General features: G+C 40.7%; 1 protein-coding gene across 1 annotated transcript in view; it reads left to right on the plus strand.

The window, feature by feature from the left end:
* Positions 1-27,786, plus strand: part of grik5 (glutamate receptor, ionotropic, kainate 5) — a 74,406-nt gene that overhangs the window by 38,496 nt on the left and 8,124 nt on the right. The window contains exons 4-15 of the mRNA XM_082149091.1: positions 15,047-15,211; positions 16,336-16,494; positions 17,256-17,353; positions 17,449-17,614; positions 22,913-23,091; positions 23,351-23,404; positions 25,108-25,269; positions 25,344-25,496; positions 25,655-25,759; positions 26,350-26,457; positions 26,900-27,103; positions 27,289-27,402. Of these exons, the coding sequence (XP_082005217.1) occupies positions 15,094-15,211; positions 16,336-16,494; positions 17,256-17,353; positions 17,449-17,614; positions 22,913-23,091; positions 23,351-23,404; positions 25,108-25,269; positions 25,344-25,496; positions 25,655-25,759; positions 26,350-26,457; positions 26,900-27,103; positions 27,289-27,402 (1,620 nt within the window). The 5' untranslated portion in view covers positions 15,047-15,093. The remainder of the gene's footprint in view (positions 1-15,046; positions 15,212-16,335; positions 16,495-17,255; positions 17,354-17,448; positions 17,615-22,912; positions 23,092-23,350; positions 23,405-25,107; positions 25,270-25,343; positions 25,497-25,654; positions 25,760-26,349; positions 26,458-26,899; positions 27,104-27,288; positions 27,403-27,786) is intronic.

Here is a 27,786-nt window from a genome sequence, read left to right on the forward strand (position 1 = left end):
AATAATTTTTTTTCCAAAGATGGTTTGTGTCATTTTAGGTGGTTTTTAATCACACTGATGTAAATTCAAGTGTTCATTTTTTAAATAAGTTTGGGTTTAGTTATTTAGTTATTTGATGCTATAAAAACGGGGGTTTGACGTCATGATTGACAGCTGAGATTACCAGCTTCTCTGAGCGAAGTTGTCACTGAGGCACCAACAGACTTTTTTCTGGATTTTTGGAAAGAGATTGGAGCTTTAACTTTCATTTCTATATTTCCATTACTGTTTATTTCACACCGACATTATGAGTTGTTCTGCAGTAATCTGTAGGCTACTAACCGATTCTGCGGGAGTGTGAGCAGGGCCTTGATACCACAGCTCCACTTCACGCTCACACGCCCACAGACTCGGGCTTCAAGATGTCAGCGCCATATTTGGACATTGGCGGCTTCACTTTACTACAATGGTAGAGAGTAAAGGTGCGTTGTCCATGTTTTTTTGTTTGTTTTTTTGTTTTTGTTTTTTACAGTCTATGGTGTAGCACCTAGAGCTCTGCAGATTCTTCTGTAACTGTTTGGCCATGGGACCCACATTTTCCCATGGTCATTAAGCCGCGACCCAGATTTTTTTTTAGGGATTTGAACTATTTCCAAATTAATTAATAAATATACATAAAAATATATATAAATACTGCTCCTGATGAATAGAATGAACATCATAACTGCATGCAAATCCTTCCCATATAAGACACATTTATTGGTACTTTTTGGAAATTTCATGACTTACTAATTCACAACATACCTCAGTAGCAAGCTTGTAATTTCTTTTGCGCTTTATTTATAATGAAGTGATATACAGCGCGTGCCGAGTGTGCGCTACGAGCACAGTATCATTTTATTTTTCTGAGGTGAAATACTTTTTATTTTGTAACAAGTTACGAAAATAATGTTAGACTAATGACACTGACATACAGCCTGACAACATCTCACCTGACCACACTGAATCAGGACATTGTTTTTTTCAGTCATTTTTTACTTAAACTGTGTCTGACAGAAGTGTCAACAGCTTTCACTCGCATCTTTCAAAATAAAAGTCTTGCATCAGAAATAAATAGAATTATGTCTGTTGTCATTTCTGTGACTGCACAGTCCGCATCCCACTCAAAACGGTCTTGCAACCCACCAGTTGAGGAACACTGTTCTAGAGGAACCCAAGATTAGAAATGAGCAGCTTTGAGATCCTTCATCATTTCATTTTGCCATTTTGAGTGGCGCATTTCTGCCAGTTTTCAGATTGTGAAAGGTTCACTTAACAATGTAATACAGGCTTTACACAGAGGCTGTTATTGATGGATGGGGCAGTCAGAAACTATATTTGACAACAGCAAACCTGCAAGCCAGTGTGTGAGGACTGGAGCACAGCAGCACTCAGTGCATTTGCTCATTTCTACCAGAAAGACTTGGGAGAATTAATACTGTGACAATGAACATTTATTTAAGAGCTCAGCAAACAATCAAGTTCTTTGGCGTAGGCCCCGTCCGTAACTCGCATTCCGAGGGTACGGAATCTGCATATCCTGCCTGAAGACGAAGGCAGGGGCGCAGCCGACCCCCTGCAAAGTAAGGAAGGGGCCATCTGGTGGTGGTGGGGTGGAAGGAGGAAGAGGACATCCTGGCGTCTTCGGGATGGAGGGGGGAGCCCGTCTGGAGGTGTTGGGGAGGATGGAGGGGAGGACCCAACATGGTGGTGTTGGGGGGGATGGAGGAAAGGTCCCGTCTTGGTGGTGGTTGGGGAGGATGGAGGTGGTTGTAGCGACAGCATCTGCGAACTCAGACATGTGTAAGTACCACCCTTTTATACTGGGCTATTAAGATATGATTAGATAGATGAGAAGGTAATAAGCGACGAGAACGATTGAGTCTTCCTGGCAGAACTTGCGCTAGGCTTCATTTCTCAAGTGAAGTATCTCTTCCCCGTAAGGGTCTCTCTGTGTACTTGAACACTATAAAATATAAAATTGTGGAATTTGTATGTTAATAGTTTCTACGATCATCCTCTGATCTGTTATGAATGGTGGAAAGTTTTTTTTGGAAGGAAACACAGACACCCACACATACACACATGCATTATGCATGTGTTCAAACCCTTAGTCCCGACTCACTGAGCTATGAAACGAGGCCATGCTAATCTCGCATTTAATGTTTATGCTTCCATAAATACCAAGTCTTTTCGCTTATTTGGTTTTTCCTCTTAGCATATGGCCCATTACCATAATGACACATCGCTGGTGGCCTGATAAACATTTTAACTGTAAAAATCTTGAGAGCTAGATCTGCGGAACTTTATTCAGGCTTTAATAAGTCCTCTCAAATTCTACCTGGGATTCTACTGGTTTAGTTAAGCTTAATTAGACCTCAGTGAGCTCAATAACTGGATTTCAACAGGCTTTCACTTATTTAATGAGATTCCGTTGTGCTTCCTAACAGGTGTCCCACGCGTTTGCCCCCTGAACCTCCAGGAATACTCAGTGTATACTCAGAAATTAGCAAGAACCCTGCAGGCCCGATCCCATCTGAGTTGCTTTAAAAGGTGATGAGCTTGGTGTTGACTAATTCAGATGAGACCCCCGGGGGGCTAACGCATCTCTGTCTGTGAGCAAAGTAGAGAGAGATTCATGTTCTCAGAGGTCAAAAGTTATTTAGAGGAATTAGTACATGCACTGTTGGTATTCACATTGTTTACTTTATTCGATAAAGATGAACTAATGAGGGTATATAATAGATAATAAAAAGATAGTGGGGGTGGGTATTCACTAAAAATTAATTGTGGCCATCTGCATTGCATTCTCAATAGCAACCTGTGTGTGTGTTTGATTATGAGTTTTATAATCATGTGTTATTTATGTAGTAATCATTTGATTTATACTTTAATCATTATCAAGTGACTTATTATTGTCACGAACTGCTCCAAGACATGAAGGTTAGATCCAAATGCAGCTTTATTGGCTGGGGAAATCCAGAGGCGTAATCCAATGTACAGGCTAGGGTCATACACAGGCAGGCAGTCAAAACAAAGAAAGAAACAAAACAAACAAACAGGCAGGGACCAGAGGCAAGAGAGTAATCCAGGGAACAGGGCAAGATATCAAAAACCAAGAAACAAGAAAACCAGGGAAACGCTCAGAAATGCAGTGTAACACTTAACAAGACTTCGCGGTGAGTGACTGAATAAACATGGTATAAATAGACTGAGACTAACAGGATGATGTGACACAGGTGAATGCAATCAGTGAATGAGGTACAGGTGAATGTGATCAGTGATAAGTGATGATGAGTCCGAGCAGTGAGTTATGGGAAATGTAGTTTGTGAGTGATAATAGTCTTATGTGGAGTGCCCTCTGGTGGCTCTCAAGGGCACTCCAGCTGGTGACCGTTACATAGCCCCCCCTTTAAGGAGCGGATTCCAGACGCTCCTAAAACTGTCCAGGAGGGAGGTGGAGCGGAGGCGGACCCGGGGGCGGGATGGAGGGCCAGGCCCGTGCAGCGGAAGAGGACCTGAAGACTCCGGCAGGGCGGAAGGCCAGGGCGGAGCAGGCTGTGCAAGCGACCAGGGCGGAGCAGGCTGTGCAGGCGACCAGGGCGAAGCAGGCTGTGCAGGCGACCAGGGCGGAGCAGGCTGTGCAGGCGACCAGGGCGGAGCAGGCTGTGCAGGCGGCCCTTCAGGCGGTCAGGGCGGAGACGACCCTTCAGGCGGTCAGGGCGGAGACGACCCTTCAGGCGGCCAGGGCGGAGACGACCCTTCAGGCGGCCATGGCACAGGAACAGACACCGGCTCAGGAACAGGAACAGACACAGGGACAGGAACAGACACCGGCTCAAGGACAGGAACAGACACCGGCTCAGGTACAGGAACAGACACCGGCTCAGGAACAGACAGCGTGACAGCGGCCATCTCTGTTGAGGGCTCAGGTTCAGGCATGTCAGCGGCTATCTCTGCAGAGGGCTCAGTCGACGTGGCAGCGGCCATTTTGACCAGAGACACTGGCTCGGCAGGACTGACGTGAAGCTCTGGCTCAGCGCGCTCTGAGCTTGACGGGACCAGCATCAGCGAGGGCTTTGAGCTGGGTAGGACCAGCGGCGAAGAGGACTTTGAGCTGGACAGGACCAGCGATGAAGAGGGCTCTGAACTGGACGGAACCAGCGGCAAAGAGGGCTCTGAGCTGGGCAGGACCAGCGGCGAAGAGGGCTCTGAGCTGGACGGGACCAGCGGTGAAGGCTCTGTGCTGGACGGGACCAGCGGTGAAGAGGGCTCTAGCTTGGCGGGCATGTCGCTTGCTGTCTCAGGTGCGGCGGGCATGACGCTCTCAGTCTCAGGGGCGGCGGGCATGACGCATACTGCCTTGGCTTCGGCAGATTTGGCGTGAAGTGCGGGCTCGGCTGGACTGGCGTGAAGTGCGGGCTCGGCTGGACTGGCGTGAAGTGCGGGCTGTGACATGGCGTGCCACGGAAGGAAGCTCTCCAGACATCTGGAGAGTGCCTCTCTCCAATCCAGACCGGAGAGATCAGGGAGCTCCCTCGGGTCGACCTCCTTAGCCCCCAGCCGGTAACACAACTTAATAGCCTCGTCACCCAGAGGTAGCGAGAGGAACAAACCCCCAGGTGTACTGGAACAGATCGAGGCTATCCAGGGCCAAGGCCGCGATCTGTCCAGCGAACTCCCGGCTCATGCTGGGAAGATCAGGCGAGATCCGTACTGCTGGATTTCTGGAGGTCATAGCTGCTGGATCTGGGTGTGGCGAAGTCTTCTGTCACGAACTGCTCCAAGACATGAAGGTTAGATCCAAATGCAGCTTTATTGGCTGGGGAAATCCAGAGGCGTAATCCAATGTACAGGCTAGGGTCATACACAGGCAGGCAGTCAAAACAAAGAAAGAAACAAAACAAACAAACAGGCAGGGACCAGAGGCAAGAGAGTAATCCAGGGAACAGGGCAAGATATCAAAAACCAAGAAACAAGAAAACCAGGGAAACGCTCAGAAATGCAGTGTAACACTTAACAAGACTTCGCGGTGAGTGACTGAATAAACATGGTATAAATAGACTGAGACTAACAGGATGACGTGACACAGGTGAATGCAATCAGTGAATGAGGTACAGGTGAATGTGATCAGTGATAAGTGATGATGAGTCCGAGCAGTGAGTTATGGGAAATGTAGTTTGTGAGTGATAATAGTCTTATGTGGAGTGCCCTCTGGTGGCTCTCAAGGGCACTCCAGCTGGTGACCGTTACAATTATCAAGTTCCCACAAGTTAATATGACGTTCCTACAAATTACTATCTCATGGCCACGACATATTTTCACATTCCCACGTGTTTATATGTCATGGCCACGACAATACTAATATCTCAATTAATTTGTTAATTTGTTAAACTCGTTTTTTTCATAGTAAGATGGCATGATGCATAAAGGAAATAAGTTATTTAAAACTAGAAATTGTAATGCGTAAGCATGCACAAATGTACAGTGCGCATGTGAATAGTTTCTTGAGGGCACGAAAATTTTTCTTGTGTGCATGCAAAAGTCTGAAAAAAAAAAAAGGCTCTATATGTTCGAGAAAATCAATGTAAATGGTAAATGGACTGCATTTATATAGCGCTTTCACAGACCCAATGGCCACCAAAGCGCTTTACAATATTGCCTCACATTCACCCATTCACTCACTCATTCATACACCGACGGCGGTGTCAGCCATGCAAGGCGATCCAGCTCGTCGGGAGCAGCTGGGGTTAGGTGTCTTGCTCATGGACACCTCGACACTTGGTGAGGTGGAACCGGGGATTGAACCACCAACCTTCTGGTTTGTAGACAATCTACATGAACCACTGAGCCACTGCCGCCCCATAATGTGGAAAACCCTAAGAAATTAAATAAGATATTATTTATATTATAAGATACTATATGCCAAATATAAAGCTGAAAATAATGCTGTATGAACCATTTATGTTAAATATGGTCTGAAAATCTATACTGAGAGGTATGGAAATTTGAGTCTGGAAAAGTATGAAATTTTGAAATGGAAAATGTGTAGGAACCCTGTTATTATCATGACTTTGTCTCTTGCTCCTGCTCTTTCCTGGCTTTCTTAGTCAAACTTTCAGGCTGATAGAAGACTTATATATTCTGGTAGTGATTCGGCATCCGGGGTCGGATCTAATAGGCTATATCTAACGTTTTCTGATGTGGAAATCCATCCAAACTAACATTTTGCCGTTGTCGGCAGGATATCGGCACAATCTAACAACTAAAATAATTATGCAAATCGGGGAACCGCACAAACATAACTACAAAAATGGTGCTGAACACAATTTGCAAGGTGCAGGCTGTATTTGGATATATGCCAGGTTATAATGTTCTTCTCCGTCATTTGATCATCATTTGATAATCATTTCATGAATAACTGCTGCTATGATCAATAGAAAATGTACACAAACATCACTCAGGTGATAATAGCGTGACGTTAATTGCAGCAGGCAATTTTGTGGGCGCGATCTATAATAAGCCTAATTTACACAGAAAGAAGCCACGTTTAGACTGAAAAGGATGACTTAATTGATATAGACAAGCCACAGCGCAATTCCATCAAATTCTGTGTCTGATTAACTGGATTACTGGTGATTAGTAAATAATGGTAAAATGTATTCGTGATATACCACATAAAAAAGTGACGCAACTGTTTACACTCAATGTAAATAGCATCAGCCTTCTTTTACACTTAGACGCTGCCATAGTGAATTCGTAGTCTGTTAAGGGACTTTCGGTAGAGAAATGTGGAATAAGACTGCAACATCATATATCAATACGAGACAGGAGCACAAACAATAATCCCAATGCTAAATAACCCTGTAATAATATTCAGTTTATGCCAAGTGAAAAGATCAAAATTCTCTGTGTTCCATTTCCATTCTGATGAACTTCAAAGGTAAGAGACAAGATGAAAAACCTACATTAACTTCCTAAAATATCAGATGAATTCTCTCTCTCTCTCTCTCTCTCTCTCTCTCTCTCTCTCTCTCGCTCTCTTTCTCTTCCCATCTCACCCTGTTGCCACGGCAGCATAATCTGGCTATGAGAGAAAGGGACGGATAGTGCAAATGTCATCTGACTCATTTAATGTTGGTGTCAATATGTGTGTGAGCGTGTGCGTGATCGAGAGAGCAAGAGAGACAGAATGAATGTCACAATGTATCATAGAAACCATCGGTTGAGCTGCGACTTAAATTCATCTTCAACAAGCAATAAGTGGCCTTTTCTGTAAAGCCTTAAGTCTAATAAAAAGTTCATCAAAATTAATATTACTGCTGTTTGTAAAGGTTGAGTGTAATCCATTGAAACACTGACAGTCACTGCTCTGACATACTGACAGGGATGTCATGCATCTATTTTTTTATATTTGTTTTATATAGGCTATTTGAGATGGCACCTGTGGCAGTTCTGGCTCACTTGGTGCCCCAGGCAAGATAAGACATAACCAATGAAAGTAGTTAACCTAATATAGTAACCAAGCAAAAATTCAACTGCACTTGACACCCAGTGGTTGGGCAAAATTCAATATTTATAATATTTATGAATTTGTCTCAACCCACAAGAAGTTAAAGTGGAATTAAAAAAAGAGCAACTTACTGAATTAAAATTCAAATAAAGTCAGCAGCAGGTAATGACATTCTGGGGACTATAAAAACTTCAGACTTCAAGATTTTTAAACTTCTTTAAACCTTAAGACAAAGCCATCATTCAAAGTTTTCTTTAGTGCAAGGAAAAGTGAAATTTTCAAAACTGTCAAAATATTGTTCACATGCAATTATAATTTTAATCATACTTCCTTAAATTCCCATTTGAATTTAAATTATTATTTACCAACAATAATAATGCTTGAGTTAAAAAAAAATAAAAATAAATTGTTTTTGGAAGTTGCATTTGAAATCCACTTGGCTTTGCCAGGGCAAGTGTTCACTTGGTTTAAATGGATATGTGCTCAGATCCCACAGTATGTGTTTGTTTTGTAATGAGGTGTACATATTCATCACCAGATTTGCTAACAGTGTTCTGAAAATCAGCAGTCTCGGAAGTGCTTTTGTGTTTGTGTCTTTGTCCTTTATCATTATCCTATGCTTTACTCTTGTTTACCACGGTCTGCACCTTGCATGCCTATATAAACTCGGGAGTCAGAAAGTGCCATGGCTCCCGAGAGCGTCTGCAGACGTCATGCATGAGGAATCATCATGTTTGTTTACTCTGCTAAAGGGAATGCTGAAAGAGCCTGACAGCTGAAATGCTCTCATTTAAATCTGTTGGCACAGCAGGGTCGGTTAAATCATTCATCTGACACAAAGAACAAGATTTCACATTGGTATAAGCCTTTCATCTTCATATCTTATCACGCATTTACAATGTACCAGCCCGAAAGTGTTAAAACGCCATCAAATATTCAGCAGCAACCAACTACACCTGAATCCGAAAGCTTATCTTTCAAATCCTGCCAAAACACTGGTCTGTGACTGGTGCGATCACGACTGTTGGATTCTTAATTGCAGGGTGTTTATCTGTGAGTGGGCAGAGAGCGAATTGCTCTCGCTGTGAGGTAAGTCAGCATCCTATGTACAAAGTCCAAGGCCTGCGCCGATCACTCGTCCATCCGTTCATCCGTGTGCTTGTGTGTGTCTGTGATGAATCTGGATTTGACACAGATGTTTGTGCTGCACCTCAGGGCAGGCCTTGTCAATGTCGCAGAGCATATCTGTCAAAACATACATGGACTGGTGTTTGTGTGTTATGTGTGAATAGCATCAGTGACCCATGTTGTCAAAAAGGACAACTAGTGGAAACAACCCCCCCTTTTCAAAAGCATGGAAATATTTGCATGAAAGTGTGAGAGAGCTTGGTGGAAATGCAAAGAGACATGTAGGATCACAAGGAGGCAAGAAAAAGGAAGGATCAACTGTCAAGCTGGTGGATTTTCTCTTTGTAAAAGTGAGAGGGAGCATGTGTGTATGTTCCAGGGTGGGTTAAGGACAAAGTAAGAGGCTCAAAGCGCAGCACCACTGAAAGACTGTCGGAGGAGACTGAAAGTACACTGAATCAACTGACAGAAGAAGAGATGGGGAGAATTAGGGAGAGACAAGCCGTTTCTGACGGATTTGCCCATTGAGAGAAGACTCAGTAAGTTATGCCACTTTCAAAAGTGGATATTCAGCGTAAAAAACCCACATCTTATTTCCTAACCATCTGCCAGTTTAGTTCAATCAAGCTCTAAATGTGCTTAAATTGCACTGCACCATATTTATATTAAAGTGTCATGAAATGGAAAATCTTAATGTCTGATATTTACACAAATAAGACGGGCTGGGCAACTCTGGCCCTCGAGATCCACTTTCCTGGAGAGTTTAGATCCAACCCTGATCAAACTCAACTGCCAGCTTTCTAGTTATCCTGAAAACCTTGTTTAGGTGTGTTGATTTAGGTTTAAAGCTAAACTCCACTGAAAAGTGGATCTCAAGGGCCAGAGTCGCACACCCCATAAGAGGTTACTTTGCAATAAGAATATACTGCAAGTTTTATACCTCAAAGCTAACTCCTCAGTTAATTTTAGTTTTCCACCCTTCTGAAATGCTAGGATATAAAAAAAGTCGTGATATTATGAATGTCCTCTCCTCGACACATATCATTTTATGATGCCTTTATGACCTTTTTGGATCTTCTAAGTTTTAATTTCAAGGGGGTGTGCTCTTAACAACTCAATCACAATAGCGATACTGCTGTGAGATGTCAAGTAAGAATGTCTGATGTTGTTCTGTCCCTTGATGAAGACAAAATGCACCTCCAAAAACTGTCCATACCCTTTCAAAAAGACTAATATGTCTATCAAACTATAAGAAATGCATGGATGAAGTTTATTTAAAAAAAAACATGCCTGTGATTTACAAGAATTCTTTAACAAGATTCTTTTCTTAATTATTCTCAACATGCTGCCATTTTTTCAGATATCAATTAATTATAGCAGTCTGAAGAGTTATAATAATGGTTTTTAAAACGATACATAGCCTAGATAATAGATTTTAGCAAGTGAGGAATTATCATGCTGAAACAGACTCCTCCAAAACGCACACAGCCAGAGCAGAGTGTGCAAAGTGTCATAAGAGACGGCGTTAAATTACCTCATGTTTCAAAGCACATAACATTATAATACTAATGAATGTAAGCAACTTAAAGAGCTCTGACTTGTACCACCTGACCGCTGCAGATTAAAGTGCCCCTAGTATGCTATTTTAAAGTTTTCTAATGTTGTTTTGGAGTCTCCTACAACAGGTTTACATGCATCAAAGGTCAAAAAACTGTTTAATTTTCTCATAATATACATTTGCACATCACCACATTTTCAATGACTCTCAAACGACTCGTCAAATGAATCAGTCTCTCCAAATCCCACCTTTCCGCGAGCTACTCTGCTCTGATTGGCCAGACGGCTCAGTCTGTTGTGATTGGTCTACCGTGTACAGCACGCGCGTCGAAAACAAAACGCCCACTGCCATAACATCGTCAGCTCTGCGTGTCCTGAGCAAGGGGTAAATCTTTCATCTGGAAACTGAAGCTGCCCCGGGGGCCGCCATTGATTAGCAGACCATCACCTGCTGTTAGCATTCCATTGACTCCCATTCATTTTGGCGTCACTTTAACAGCGAATAACTTTACATCTGAGGCGTTTAAAGACTCCATTTGTCCATTATTTATTTCTAAAGAAACACGAAAATGTATAAAAGGCTCCATTACCTTGTATCTTACGTTATGGGCCCATAGAAGCAGTTTTTGTAAAAATAGGCTCACGATTGCGTCATAACCACGCGACTCTCTGTCGCACAGTAGAGAGATTACCGTATGGACAGGAGGAGAAGCTCGCGGGCAATCAGGGGGACGTGGAGGCAAAATGACAAAATAATGAATCAGAATACTTAGCAAAAGTTTCTCCTGCTCCTAGCTCATGGACACCTCTTACTCACGATCTCCGTCTCTGCAAGTTTCGGAAGGGAATGATTCAGATTTCTCTTGGCACAGCTACTAGAAGACAGAGAGGTTGCTCACGTCACATCTACGTCGTCAAGCTCAGTTTGAGTCTGCGCAGTACGCTCGACCATCAGGAAGTGCGTGCTTCTAATTGACTTCACTTTTCTCCGTTGAATCCAATGGGGTCGCTGTGTCCATTTCTTTTACTGTCTATGATCCTGAGGCTTCCTACACTGTAAACTAAAGACAGTAACGAACAATGATGTCGATTTTACCATATCAATGCGAGGGTGAGTCCAATGATGAAACGCTGCAAGAATTCATTCAACCCGAACCTCCATCGCAAGGACGACTCGAGCTCGACGTTTCTCAGTGATACAGTTGCAACTGTAATTCCTCACCATAAACATTAACAAGTGCACGTCCATCAACAAACCGATTATTTTACTTGTACTAATTTATTTACAGAGTATTTTTGTAATATATTGCAGTGAACACGTGGAAACTGTATCAGTAACAGTGCATGTATGCAATGTATACATTAGCCAAGCTCTAGTGTGAATGACTAATTTAAAATAAACGTTGGTAAAACAAATCTTGCTCCATGCTTAAACTTTCCTCAGAGTACTGAGAACGACAGACAATCTGCATTAAAATAGACGCAGTTATTGGTAATAGTGGCCCACAAACTGATTAGCAGAAGTATTTCAGTAAGACTTCAGTAAGTGATAGCGTGAGTTAGCCAGTTAGCAGGAGACCTACACAATATAAAACTCAAAACTAAGTATATTGAACTCCATCTTTCAAGAGCAAGCGGTTTGCGAATCCTGCATTGAACTCCGAGATTTAAGAAGCAGTCGTCAGTGAAATAAAGGGAACACAGCAAAAGTTTAGGATTATACTGCTGTGATATCATGGTAAAGATGAATTTTAACCACTGATTCCTCACATGCTCGTCCTTGGGCAGTGAAAAAAAACTGGCTTTACCTTCACGTTGTAGAGCACAGCGTCTACTCAACATGATGCCATCCAGTGTCCATAGGAATCAGCTGCCAGTTTGAGGTTCAAGTTTTCCCTGTTGTCTGCGCGCGCAATAAGTGGGCGGGCAATATGCTAATGTTTCGTCTAGACATCACAACGAAACGGCTTATGACTCGTTTGAAAAACAATTAATTTAATTGACTCAGAGTCGACTCCTACTTTTGAAAGATAATAACTTTACATACGGTGCACTTTCAGATTTTCATTCACTTTTCATTCATGTTACACACACACTATGAAAGGTCATTTTCAAAAATCCATAATAGGGCGTTGATAGTGTTTCTATAGAAAGGCATAAATCGGAGTTTAAGGACAGCTCCAAATAGAACGTCACGGGTTGCTATCTCTTAAAGGAATAGTTCACATAAATGTAAAAAAAAAAAGAATATATTTTGAAGAATGTCGGTAACCTGTCTGTCTAAAACTCTGCATAGCCTCATGAAACGCCTGTGCCTCCAGCACCAGTATCTGATTGACATCCCAGTGTACAGTAGGTGGCGGTATAGAGAGCAATATTTTTGTTCTATTTTTACCCAAAATAGGAGATGTGAGCATTATGAAGCACTAAACTTTTTTCAATCATACTCAACGCCGGAGGGCTTTCAAAAAGTACCCTTTCAAAAGTACACCTCTGTACCTTATTTACACCTAAAGGGTGACTATCTGTACCATAAAGGTACATATCCTAAAATGTTATAGTACCTTTAACATACATTTAGTGATAGATTGTTGTAGTTTTCTGCATCCTCCACAACCAAGCACTCAGAACCGGCCCACAAGCGGGCTGTGGGTCTGTTTGTGGTGTTCCCTGATTTGTATATTTACTTTAGTAAATGGGGCTCGATAGCGTGTGCAAATAAAAGGCATCTTCATTGAGTGCAATTCATTCTTAGTGAATTGCTCCTCAACATGCCAGTGTGTGTTTGTGTTCGCTCATGATTTCAGAACCCTAATGAAGAGGGCTTTTGATGGTTTTATTAAGCTCTTGTGCTTTCGGCCCATGGAGTGCCAGGAGGGACACATTGCGGGTGTCTTTTCCTGCCTCCACTCTGGAATCTTTCCACAAGTGGAAAAGGCGAAGATAAGAAGGGAAAAGGCTTCCTCGATGCTTCCTCTTCGTCTCACAGAAGCCTGGTGACAACTTAATGTGTCTGTATCAACCGGCACTGGCAACGCTTGCATCCAGCACTCTCATTTCACAATCCAAATCAATTAAGGAGAATGAATCACTGTGCTATTATTATAACTGTCAGATTCACTTCTTACTTACAAAGATGAAGAAGAAACAAATGAAGCGCCTGCTATCTACTCCTCCCTTTCCCCGAGGGCTCCCTCTTCAAGCATATTCTCTCCCGATGTCTCCTTTTTCTCTGTCTTTCATTCTCTTTTTCTTCTCTCTTTGTTCTCCTTTCGTTACCCTGCTTTTTATTTCAGTCCCCCTCTCCGCATTTCTTGTCACTTCTTTCTTTTGCACTCCCACCCTCTCCCCTAAATAATTTAGATTTTACAGTTTACTTGCCGACTGCCAAGTATCGTTTTATTCAGCCATGCACATATGCAAAACAGCGGGTGTGAACTTTAGAATTATATTTGCGACACTGGTCATTAGTATTTGCCTGCAATAATTATAGTACGGCAATAATGGGTTCCTCAATTGTGTATACACACGCTGTTTCATTTCATTTCCTCTCCTTCTCACTTTTCGTGCCCTGCTGACACATCCAAAGTGACTGAGAGAAAGAAAGAAAGAAAGAGCAGGGAGGAGAGATGAACAAAGAAAGAGGGAGGAGAAGTACATCCATCATTTCTTCCCTGTGGTCAAATAAATCTTGTTTGGTCTGTAAAGGTCAGAGTTCACAGAGATTGCTTTGAGTCGTGTTTGTGAGTGTGTGTGTATGTGTGAGAGAGTGTATGAATCAGATACATCAGGTGTTAGTATGTCCCTGCGATTTCCTCGTGCTGCTGTTTGGGACGTGCGTGACACGGTCATGACCTGCGTCAGCAAACTGTCATAAGATTCCCTGATTCATAATGATGCTTCGCACAACACTGTCAACTCCATTTAATTAATCATTTTATTCAGCAAGAATAGAATACACATTAAGATTTCTATTTCCAATAATTGCTGTTCTTTTTAACTTTCAAAAAAGGATAACTGTTTTCAATATTGATGTTTCTTGAGCACCCAATCAGCACATTAGAATGATTTCTGAAGGATCATGTGACTGAAGACTGGAGTAATGATGCTGAAAATTCAGCTTTAGCATCATAGGAATAAATTACATTTTAAAATATATTAAAATAGAAACCAATTATTTCAAATTTTAATAATGTATCACTATATTGCTTTATTTTTACTTTACTGTTTTGATCCAGTAAATGCAGCCATGGTGAGGAATAAGAGACTTCTTTCAAAAACATATAAAAATCTAACGGACTCTAAACTTTTAAACAGTAGTGTGTATCTCCTAAAGAAGCGAGGGCACAGGGCAGACCGGGGCAAGTTGTCACATGAGGTTTTGAGTTAAAAGTCCTAAATTAAAGAAATGCTTGTTTACCAAACAGTAGTTTTGAATGTTGGTTTAACAATTTTGTGAATTCCATTCTTCAAACTAAAATGTCAGTTTCATTATATCTTAACAATCTGTTGGATAAACAAGTGAACATAAAACCACTCTATCATTATTCAGGCAAAGGTTGAACTGTGTTCTCAGGACAATGAAATGTTTCATAAATGTCAGGTCGAAACAAAACCATGCCCAAAACAATAGTTTGATATTTTATGGTACTTTTTACATTTTTGTTGCCTTAATGAATTGTCTACCAGCTCCCGGGGCAAGTTGTCACAAAAGGTCAATGAGTGTGCTGTGAACTGAATCTTAAGTGGAATTGATCAGTAGTTTTTATTTTATTTTGTCTTTAAGTGCTCGCATATAACAAAGTTAATGTCATTTGTGTGTTGATCTAGGGGGTGCTATAGGCAGCAGAAGGCATCTCCATGAGGAGCGGTAGAAGATGCCGGAACTGCCAGCGCTCCTGCTGTCGATTTACTTCCGCTTCCTGTTAGTCACCGTGGTTACCATGCCGCCTTCTTCCCGGAGCCAGACCCCTGTTCTATCATCCGTGCGGATGGGTAAGTCGCACACGTTTAGACATGTAATATGTGGTCGACAAGCCCAATATCTGACTGTGATTGTGAAGATCTCTAAACCAGTGGTTCTTAAATGGTTTTGCTTTAAGAACCAGATTTAATATTGGAAATTAATAGGCATCAAAGTAACAATATTTTATCGCACTTAACCTAACTAAAATCTTTCGAATGTATTACTATGAACTGCATAATGTACAATTTTGCTCTCTAAATGTCCCTTAAATTTTAAGTTTTATTCCTGGTTTTCAAGGATGAGGACCAAAATATTGTTATATACCTGTAGATAGAGTTGATTGGAAACAATTTCTCCCACCTTTTAAAAGTTTGCTGTTCTAACTCTGCACAATTATTCAAAAGTTTAGGGTCATTCGATTTTTTCATCTTTTTGAAATGAGTCTCTCATGCTCACCAAGGCCGCATTTATTTGATCAACAATACAGTACAAATAGTAATATTGTAAAATATTATTCCAATTTGAAATAATTGTTTTCTGTTTTAATTTATTTTATAGTGTATTTTATTCCTTTGATGGCAAAGCTGAATTTTCAGCATCATTACTCCAGACTTCACATGATCTGGTGCTCAGGAAACATTTTTTTTTATTAATGTTGGAAACAGCTGTGCTGCTTAATATTTTTGTGGTATTTTGGTAAATATTTTTTTAGGTTTCTTTGATGAATAAAGGTATTCCTTGCTGAATAAAAGTATTATTATTTTTGTAAACAAATTGACCCCAAGCCTTTGAACAGTAGTGTACATGTTTAGTTTAATTGTATTATTTACATTGAATATTTTTCCAACTGACCTCTGACATCATCAGAACTGTCCTGCAACACATTTTGGAGTCGTGGCCCACCAGCTAAGAACCATTGATAATAAGCAAAGTTATTACATTATGCTATGAAATTCAGAATCATTATAAATAATCTGTATTATTGACTTTATTATTAATATTGGATATGGTAGATGGTTCTTTTAAAGGAGTGATTTTAAATTAGAAAGGTTGTTATATATTACATTTATATAACTTTTACCCATTCTTGTCTTGATTTCTCTCTACTTTGTCTCTTGTCTCTCTTTCTTGTCCTCCTTCTCTCCTCCTTTAGCGGCAATTTTGGATGACAGCTCTGTCTGTGGGCGTGGGGAGCGGTTAGCTTTAGCGTTAGCACGTGAGAACATCAACAGTGTGATGGAGGGCCCGGCTCGTGCGGAGGTCGACATATTTGAACTCCAGAAAGACTCTCAGTATGAGACTACAGATACTAGTGAGTCATACATAAAAAAAAAATACACACACACACACATTCCTGCACACTTAACAAAAAAAGAACTTTAAAGCAGTACAGCATACAGTGACTCATAAAGGCAAACAGAGATTTGAGGAATTAAAGGCCCACTGAAGTGCCTTGGTTTGTATGATGCGTTGATGTAATTTCCATTGAAACGGGAAGCTAAGGCGGGACATATTGAATGACTCCTCCCCCTTTTCAATTAGCCAATAGCGTTTAGTGGACCTCACAGACTGCAAGTCGTGCTTAACAGCACCATGGAAGCGAATCCGAGTGCTGATGATACGTCGGATTCAATAGTAAAGGTGTGAATAAATTATAGCCATTTCATTTTTAACCAATGAACAGTTGGAAAACGGAATAAAACTCGAGCGTTTGAGCAACCGAACACACATCTCCAACCCATATTGCTCAAAGTGACGTGTCAACGGTCGCTTTGGCCAGGTGGTATTTATAGCATAGGGGGCAGGACACTTTATATTCTAGAGAGCATTTGATTGGACAGAAGATGTGATGAGAAGCTGAAGTCTGCGGTGATGTCATAAAAATCTGTGATCCATTTTAGCGGAAGTGAGAGACTGTAAGTTTTGAATGCTTATATCTCCTAAATAAGAATTTTGTCATTGTTTTGGAACACACCAGCTTATTCATAACCTAAAGACATATTCATACTAAAAAGCTAAAAAACATACTTTTGATTTCAGGGGGCCTTTAAATGCTCTACATTTTTGTCGTAGTGTGCCAGATTCTGCCAAAGGGTGTGGTCTCTGTGATTGGCCCCGCCTCCAGTCCTGCCTCGGGCTCCATCGTCAGTCACATCTGTGGGGAAAAGGAGGTGAGCTTCATTTAAATATTCCACATTTATGTATTTCATGTTAATTCACTAACCATAATCTTTTTCCTTTTGTTCTTTAAACTGCTCTCTCTCAGATTCCGCATATCAAAATCGGTCCGGAAGAGACTCCGCGGCTTCCTTACCTGCGCTTTGCGTCTGTGACTCTGTATCCTAGCAACGAGGATCTGAGCCTTGCCATCGGAGCCATCCTACGCTCCTTCAGCTACCCATCGGCTAGTCTGGTCTGCGCTAAGGCCGAATGTAAGTTCAAAACCTCTGCTCTGCTCATCAGCTGGTCTGGTTTCCTTCGAGCTTGAATATGTAAAATTATTCCAAATGGAGAGCAACACACACTTTAACGCATATGATACTTATAATTAAGATTTAGAAGTCTTCAGAGAAAGGTGCATTTTTTTCCCATTCATCCGAAAACAAAAATTTCCACTGGCTTTAAAAAACCTGAACATTTAAATTGATTTCCATCTGCCCAATCAATCATCTTCTCTCAGCAAACACTCAAGTTACAATTTGTATTCCAGGCTGTGCGAGATAAAATTACAAAAGTTCTCAAGAACAGACTCTAATAATGACACTGCAGTGCTTCCTTACTGCAAGCACTAACAATTACTTTGCTGTAATAGGTAGCTGTGCCAATAAAACATACTGCTGGGCAATTACGCAGCATGTCACTGGACAACATAACGTTAACGTTATCTGAGAATAAATCCCCACCCTGCTGCGTGTGTTAATGTGTGAGACACCGCCACGCACGCAGAGTGTGTGCATGTGTGTTTGTGCATTTAGACGTTCATGTGTTCAGAGAGGGCATCGCTACATAATGCTCAGCTCTGACCCAGTTGGCTGCACTATGGTTGCTATGGCAGCAGAGTAGGTGCAACTTGCCACTCATCAAGCTCATTTAAAATGGTGGCAAGAGATGGAGAGAGGCTCGCTGCTGCGCAACAGATTCTCGTTAAACAGATAGAAAGCCATTCGCAAGCTTGTTTTGACAAATGTTTTCATGTGTATTGTGCACAGGGATTTTGTAGTCAACCTCATTGCCTTAAATTTAGGAAACTGTCGTCTGATGCCACACACTGTTTTTCTCTGGTGACCTCTTGTCAGACTAAAAAGGCATGAAAGGAACGACTAAACAACTGCGTAAACACATTCTAAGTCTTTATCAAAGCAGAATTTGACCATGATTTTTATCTCTTGCACTCGTAAGCTCTCCAAAACTTTGCCATCTGTCTACGTTCTACATAAGTAACATGCTTTTGCATTAAAAAAACCTGAGACACAGGGCAGTGGAATGAAAAATGCAAGGTATAGGAAGGCGTTTTTTTTTAGTTTAACTACTTTTAAATCTGTGTAATGCGAGAGATGCTTCAAAAGATGCAAGGTACAAGCACAACGGTCAAACATGTCAGTTCACATGTTCACATCGAAAATTGAAAAGTAGTAAGGTGTAATGCAAAAACAAAGACTGTGTGAAAGGCCTCTAAGTATGATGGAACAGGTCTGCTAACACTTTATTTTGATGGTCCCCCAACAGACATTCTACTGATTATAAGTAACTTTTGCAACTACATGTCAACTTATTATAACCCTAACCAAATAGTCTACTAATACTCTAATGAGAGTTAGTTGATATATAGTGGCAAAGTTACTTATAGTCAGTAGAATGTCTGTTGGGGAGCATCAAATTAAGTGTCAGATATTGAGCAGACAGTCTACTAATACTCTAATGAGTTACTTATAGTTAGTAGGATGTCTAAAGTGGACTAACAAAATAAAGTGTAACCCAATCTTTCATCCTCACTTGGTTTAAAAATGTCTTCTGTGACCCGAACAATGCTTCATGCATCACTACACTTGACAGTGGTTCTTTTTGCCTGTGAAATTTAACAGAAATTTTGCCACTAGGCTAGCTATGTTTCCATCCAAAGTTGCGAATTTAACTTGCGCTCAAAATTGTAATAGGCTATCGCATAAAACATTTGTGAATAATGCACCGTTTCCATCCAGTGAGCTGAAGAGAATAAAACTTCCTGATAAACTTCCTGTTAAACTGGTGCTTAATATCACTAAGAAAAATGGAAGTTGCTGCAGTAGGAGAAGCCATATAATTTGTAATAATTTCGTATAAAAAATGACTTGCGCCTCAGAGCGTACAGACAAAACACAATAAATGTATCTTGCTTTCTGAAGCGGATGCTGCTGTTTGGGTACGCAGTCGTGTAAGACAGTGCAGGTAACTATACGGACTGGAGCCACTTTGACGACAGACTTTGCTCAGGCATTTCAGAATGATCAAAACAGCATTTCAGACTCTGTGCAACGAGACCGGACCGCTGGTTAGTGCAGTTATGTGCCGTCCCATCGCAAAGTCATGTGTCTTTTTTGATGCGCACCGAGGAATTTATTCGGTAATGTATTTCCATCGTAGTTTATGCGCATATTTTCTTAGCAGATACAAAATTTATCCAACTCAATTGAGCGCATACGTTTTTTATGCGCATCTTTTCAATTTATGCGCATTTTGACGTTTCCAGCATGTTTTATGCAATATCTCAAAATGCGCATAAAAATAAGTGGATGGAAACGCCAAAATACGCATAAATTCTTACAATAAAACATGAAAAAAAAACAACATAAAAAACGTATGCGCTCAATTGAGTTGGATAAAGCTATTCCCGGCAACACATTTGCGTTGTGGCAACCAACGTCTGTGAGACATGCACCCAATTTTACCCATTGTTCATAATTAACCAGCACAAATTTAAATTATGACAATTGGTAAATCTGATAAATGACAGAGCAATTCAACACATCAAATATACTCTTTAATGTTATATTTCAAAATTACAAATATACAAAAATTATAAAAAATATAACAAATTGCTCCAAACAGTTTGGAAAAACAAATCTTTTTGCATTTTGAATGTCTAGTCGAAATGGTATAATGATTTATGGACATTGTGGAGAGTAAGGTGTGTGTGTGTGTGTGTGTGTGTGTGTGTGTGTGTGTGTGTGTGTGTGTGTGTGTGTGTACACAAGAGTACACACTCCACCTAACATTTCCCTTAGTTTCAGATAACGTAAGCTAGCAAAACTGAGCCAAAGCTTCTGGCCTGGTTGCAAAGTAGTTGTAGAGTTTTTGACTGCATCAATAATAATGTATACGATGGGCTATATATTAAATGTTCTAGCCTAAAAATGTTAGTCGAGCTTTCTTCCAACTTACCTTCTCCAGCACAACGTGTGTTCGCGCGATGTTGTTGGTTACCTAGTAACGAACGTACGGTGGCCGAGAATGTTTCAGCTTCCGCGCATCTATGTTGCCTAGTAACGAACGCAATCTGGCCGACATACGTGCTGGCGGCAGGAAACTTCACTTTGTGGGCCTGCGCCTCGTATACAACGTTTTAATAAAGCGTGCAGGACAACTTGGTTGGCATTGCCTTTTCAGCGGGAGAAATACACGGTGTGGGTGTGGCGTGTGAGCGTGTGAACTGGTTGAATTGCGTGTGTCTCACGGCCAATGCGTGAGACTTGAGAACCCGCAACATTGTAACAACGTAGAATTGTAAGACGCGCCAGGGCTGTAGCAGCTAGCAACGTTGTTGCGCGACATTCAGCAACTGAGAGACGACGTTCTGGCCATTTAAAAAAATAAATACATTTATGCTAGATTTAGATATTCCCCATTTAGCATGTTTTGTGGTAAATTTTTTATTAGTCATAATGTCATATGTTAAAAAATTATATACTTTTTAAATATAGTTTATCCCTATTATATTATTTATGGGCCTAACAGTAAATTCATTATAATCAACATCTGCAAGTGAACACTTTGAAGAGTAAAAATGACATAGAAGGTTACCTAATTCAACTTTATTAAAACTGCATATGATATGGTAATCAAATTGCACTTCCAAAAGTCATACATTTGTGAGAAAACAAAACAGGAGTGGATTAACGTTAACTGGCATGAGCAGACATGAGAAAATTTAGCAAAGAAACGAATGAGATGACAAATGAAAGGAAAAATGTACAGTTGTGCGAGCAGTTTAAAAAAAAAATTTCTCTGTGCGTTTCCAAAAAAAAAAAAAAAAGGAAAAAGCATTAACGTGCAACAAGTAGGCTACGCGCTGAAATCAATTACTCATCATTAGTCATTTTGGCTTCATACTTTTGGCATAAAGTTATTAAATATTTGTCATACCTGACCAGAAAATGTTCAAATAAATGTCACATTAGACAAGGAAGTTGTAGGTTGTGTTTGAATAATTACATAACTTATTTAGCTGAGGTAAATTAAACGCAATTCTCACATATGGATTGCTCGATGAAGAATGAGACGGCCCAATGGTCAGTTGAAATTTAAAAGACTGATTTTCGTGTTTCAGGGCAGTGACGAGTACATATGTCTTCCAGTGGTTGTCCAGACACCCTAGGCACAACCTTAAGCAATGGCCCTGTATGGTGGTTCAATGTCAACATTGTGACAACGCTGTAACAACCTTCACCACACAACGTAGTTATAGCAACCTTTTGGCCATGTTGTTAAAAAGTTGTTAGAAGGTTGGGTACGTTGTGCCAACGTTCTGTGTTTGCTGGGTTGTGACCACATCTTAGTAAGCTTAAAGATAAATAGTACACACAAATATTACATTAAAATAATCAATGTTTAATAAAACAGAACTATTTTCATCAACACTTTCAGTAAGTTTATGTATAATCAACTATCTTGCATCGTCCACCATCGTGGATTTATTTATCCACTAAAACACAATAATGAAAACTCTATTTTGGATGTATTTCTTCACTGTGTGCAGTACAATTGTGGGATTTCCTTTTTTGTTTCCATAGAATTTAGGCATCTCATAGTTAAATTGCTACCCTTTAGAACAGGTTTTGCATTGGGAAAATGCCTATGATGTCCTACAATTCTGCCAGCTCGCTAGGTTTTGGAACTGATCTCTAGTCACTGTCACACATGAGTCATTAAGCACAAGGCTGGTCTGGGTCTGATAATGTTTGTTTCAGAGTGTCACAGCACTGGTCTCTGGTGGAAAACAGAAGATCTGAGTTCACGTTATAATGCAGCTATGGGAATAAGTCAGTGAAATATCGAGAAAGAGACAAATTTAGTGGAATGAAGTGAACAGAAAGGACGAAAATCAGAATGAACGAGAGAAATCAGTGAAGGAAAGACAGAAGAAGGGTATTGAGAGCGAGAGAATGAGAGTGTGGAGAGCATTGATTTCTCTCCTCCCTCAAGCTAATTAAAGTTTGGCACTGGCTTTACTGGCTCTTTCTCTGCATGCAGGCTCCCTTGAGAGCGCAGCTAGTTATTTACATTTTCACTGGGCTTTGTGTTGCCACCGACTTCACAGCAGCATTGCAAACGGACAGATGCATGCTGTTAACAAACAACCTCAGACACAAACCATATCAGGTACACTACATGGAGCCGGATTTGGCCCTTAATTCCAGTGGGGTGTTTGAGCGACTATATGCTTCCAGGCCAACAGCTCGCTTTCTTCCCCGCAGGTCTGTTGAGACTGGAGGAGCTGATAAGGCGTTTTCTGATCTCTCGAGAGACGCTGTCAATCAGGATGCTGGATGACAACCTTGACCCCACGCCTTTACTGAAGGAGATTCGTGATGACAAAATAGCCACAATAATTATTGATGCTAACGCATCTATTTCTTACCTTATACTGAAAAAGGTAAGCGTACAGTTACATTAGCTAAATGATGTTACTTTGGCTCATTTCACATTCATTCATTCTCTTGTCTTCGCCCACCTCAATCACTCACCTTGCAATTCAGCTTTGTTCAATATACCTGCATTTTAATGTATAAATAGACACTATAAATATCATAATTCTGCTCAAGGACTGTATTCCTTAATGAGCACAATAAATGTTCTGCTTTTTACATAATGACATTTTTTAATTGTCTGTTTCCTCTTGCCTGTCTTTTTAGGCATCAGAGTTGGGAATGACATCAGCGTTTTACAAGTACATCCTCACGACTATGGTAAGATAGAGGAGGAGTTCTTGGCCTATTTTCCTGTAGATATATTCATGCCTGGAGCCCCATCTTTTGTATTAACAATTCATCTTTATTACGCAAACCCGCTCACACTTCTCAAGCCAGCCCCCTCACAGCTTGAACTGCATTACATATATTTCTACTGTATAACCTACAAACACAACACACACCTAATCTACACTACTAAAACATATAGTACTAGTCTAACCTACCGTGTTATATTCAGCTTAAGGCTAGAATCCACTACACAATCGGAACACATTTTAAACACTAGGGATCATACACTTGCTGATTTTGTTAATGTTTACAGAAAAAACCCCAGGAAATTATACATTTAACGACTGAGGATCACAAACTACCAGACTTTTAAGTCGTTCTGAACACACGCAGATGCATGTGCCTTGTTGCTTGGAGACAAATGACAAATGAAAATGTTTTTAAATTGGATCAAAATATGTCTGATTTTCTCTGACTGGATAAATCATAGTCTGAAACTAAAAACATGAGTCTGTGCTCTCATCAACACTGTGATTTTCTGTGAAACCCGTCAACTCAGTAAATCATGTCATGTTCACCTTATGCACTCTACTGAAAACTCTAGTTACTAGTCTTATCGAACACTTCACAGAACCATACATACGCTACTAAAACCTCTAGTCAGTAGTCTAACGTGTCACTCAAATCTAAAGGCCACACTAAACTGACATCAAAGAACTAGCATGTGGTGCCGACTGTGGTGTCGCCTCATGTCAGCTGCGTCTGGGTCAAAAACTTGCGCTTGAACACATTGCAAAGACTACAGCCAACAGCCAATGAGCACAAACGTTCTATGTCTTCATTAGAGTAAATAACTTTTCATACCATAAGGTGGAAGTATTCTGTATTCATCATTCAAAAAGGGAATGAGCTAGGACTGCAGATATACAAACCGTAAACAGTTTTGTCGTTTGCTTCATTTCAATATTTCAGTTTTTCGACCACTGGTTCACAAAGCTGAAAAGCCAACCAGAGTGGTTTCTCTCATCGAAGGGCTCTGCCGCATTTTCAACATGCTCAATTATCCAAAAAGATGCCAACGGGGGTCCAACTACTGCCACCGGTGCAGAACACACTGCAAACTGTTTTCAATATTGAACCACATTATGGTAGTCTACTAGTCTACCCAAACAAATGTTACTCAAACCTTGTAGGCATTTCTGAAACCTTTAGGCTACGTTCAGATTGTCAGTCCAAATACGATTTTTGTGCATATCAGATTTAGCTAGTGTAAACGGCCAGAAATCACATGAAATCCGATTTTTTTATATCCGTTTCGAGTTACATTCATATGTTTTTTGAAATCCTAATCAAATCACATTTCTGGAAATCCTCTTCAGCCCGACTGCTCAGATCGGATTTCACGTGGTTTATGTGGCTTTCTCACGACACGTAAAACGTAAACATCAGACGTTTATAAATGAATAAACACTGTTACTTTGGTTCCCTGTTCGTTATATTTTAAAATAGGAGGCGATTGTAAATCTTCCCTATACTGATCCACTGAAATACCAATTATCCAGTACTATTCAGTATTCTGATATGAGCTCTGTCTATATTATATATAAAAAATAAACCTAATTGTTCTTTAAAATTTCTAATACACACACTGATGTTCCCTCTTGTGTGATGTCATTCCTGTGTGTGTGCAGGACTTTCCGCTGCTGTGGTTGGATGATATAGTGGATGAGCAGTCAAACATCGTGGGCTTCTCAATGTTTAACACCACCCACCCGTTTTACCTGGAGTTTATCAGGAGCCTAAATCTGTCCTGGAGAGAGGGCTGTGACATTAACCCGTACCCCGGACCAGCGGTAAGACACGCACAAACTATCAGTGTATAACACACAGAATGCTCACCCTAAACTCTAAACTGAACTGTGTTCAGCTGTCGTCGGCCCTGCTGTTTGATGCGGTCCATGTGGTGGTGAGTGCAGTGCAGGAACTGAACCGGAGTCAGGAGATTGGCATCAAGCCTCTTAGCTGCACCTCCCCTCAGATCTGGCAACACGGAACCAGCCTCATGAACTACCTGCGTATGGTCAGTCTGTGTGTGTGTGTGTGTGTGTATGGGTAAATTCAATTCCACTTGAAAGTCCTTCAGGAATGTTTTCTGCTTAGAGAGCACCCATTGTGTCCTCAAAAGTAACATAGCTGTTTCTATTCTCTTTCTCTCTCTCTCTCTCATGTTTTGATCAGGTGGAGTATGATGGCTTGACAGGTCGAGTTGAGTTCAACAGTAAAGGCCAGAGGACCAATTACACCCTCCATATCCTGGAGAAGCACAGGGGAGGCCACAAAGAGGTTAAAGGCACATACATACACATTTACTTAGATATCTAATTGAGGACACTCCACAGACTTCTACTGTTTTTATATACAGTAACCCTACAGGCCCACGTCTACTTAATTTTTCGTGTCCCACTCCGTCTTCCGCACAGTTGAACGTGCAAGCCTTTCAGAGTATTCTCCTTTGGCCGTGAGCGTGGAAAGACGCATTCTGCACGTGCGAATCACTCAAGTCACTCGCACATGCGCTGTGTTGTACATGCAACGTCCGTGTGGTCACAAAAATTGGGCTGCACACGGACCGGGTGTGTGGACGTCCGCGGACCCTCCTGATGACGAAAATTCCATCACGCAGATGGTACGCGGACGTCCGAAGTATACTTTGGCCTTAATCCTAACAGAAAAATGTCTGCAATTTGACAATTTGTAAAAAATAAATAAAAAAAAACGGAACAAATGCGGACATACCCAAAAGGAGGTTTTGTCAGATTTAGTTCATTTCTGGGTACTGATTTGTAACAGATTTAAGTAGGACACACACATATTTTGAATAGTGCTACCATCATTGTTTTGATTGCTTAATTTCTGAACCATCTCTGTGTTAGATTGGGATCTGGTATTCTAATAACACTCTGCTGATGAACTCCACCAGTCTGGACATCAAAGTCTCTGAGACTCTGGCTAACAAGAGCCTCATCATCACCACCATACTGGTGAGAACCAACTGCACCACAGCAGGCCCAAATAGCTCACTTATGTTCACAGGAAGTTTACCACATCTACATCAGTAATTCCTGTCCTAAAACTTAAACTCTTAATTCATTATTTACACAATGAAAAGACAATTTACATCAATATTGATTAGAGAAGGGACAAAAATGGGGAACTGGAATATTTATTAATAATGTTTTTCATGTTAGAAGTTAGTGTGCGTCACCTGAAGACATGGTAAAGCAACATCTGCTCCATCTAAAGTAGTGAAATTATTTAAAATTCACTGCTGTTTTCTTAATTGTGATATTGTGATAAAAGAATAAAAATAAAAAAGTACAGTTTTGAGTGTAATATTTTAATCCAATACAGTAAGATGAAAGTAATGGGGCCATGAACTTGTACTACCGGTAAATACAGAAATGTGTGTGTTTGTGTGTGCAGGAGAACCCATACATGATGAGAAAGGTGAATTACCAAGAGTTTGAGGGGAACGAGCAGTATGAGGGTTTTTGTGTGGACATGTTGAGAGAGCTGGCTGGTATCCTCAAGTTCAACTTCCGCATCAAACTGGTGGACGATGGCCTGTATGGGGCACCTGAAGCCAACGGCTCGTGGACAGGCATGGTGGGAGAGCTGATCAACAGGGTATGTAGTCGTTCTCATCAACTTGTTTTCTACTGAAATAACAAGTATTTTCACACGGTTGCATTCAATTAAATTCTATGTGATTTTCCTTACTGTGTCTAGATGACTTTTCTAAGAATTTATGTTGTGCTTCTACAATGTTTTATTGCTCTCTCCTTCTCTCTCTCCTTCATTCTTTGGAGCAGAAAGCTGATATGGCTGTAGCTGCTTTTACCATCACATCAGAGAGGGAGAAGATCATTGACTTCTCAAAACCCTTTATGACCCTGGGCATCAGTATTCTCTACAGGGTCCATATAGTAAGTCACAAACACACACACACACACACACACAGAGAGAGAGAGAGAGAGAGAGAGAGAGAGAGAGAGAGAGAGAGAGAGAGAGAGAAATCAACACAGTGGCATCAGTTTACGTAGTCTAACAACTAAAAAATACACAAACATATTCTTTGTGAACAACTCTAAGTTTACCTCAGACTACAAACTTGATAACAAGATTTATTGCTGTGGACTCTCAGAATGTGATAGGCTTGTGTTCAATATGTGGGGGGAAACAGTTGCAACAGTGTATTTAAAAACATCTTAATTTCTGTGCTTTTCTAATCAAATATTGTGATTAATTTAGATTAATTTGAATAATGAATTGAAATTAATTTTCATTAGGAATTTAACTCATAATTGTTG

This window comes from Leuciscus leuciscus (assembly GCF_965113295.1).
Source record: "Leuciscus leuciscus genome assembly, chromosome: 20".
NCBI classification, from domain to species: domain Eukaryota; kingdom Metazoa; phylum Chordata; class Actinopteri; order Cypriniformes; family Leuciscidae; genus Leuciscus; species Leuciscus leuciscus.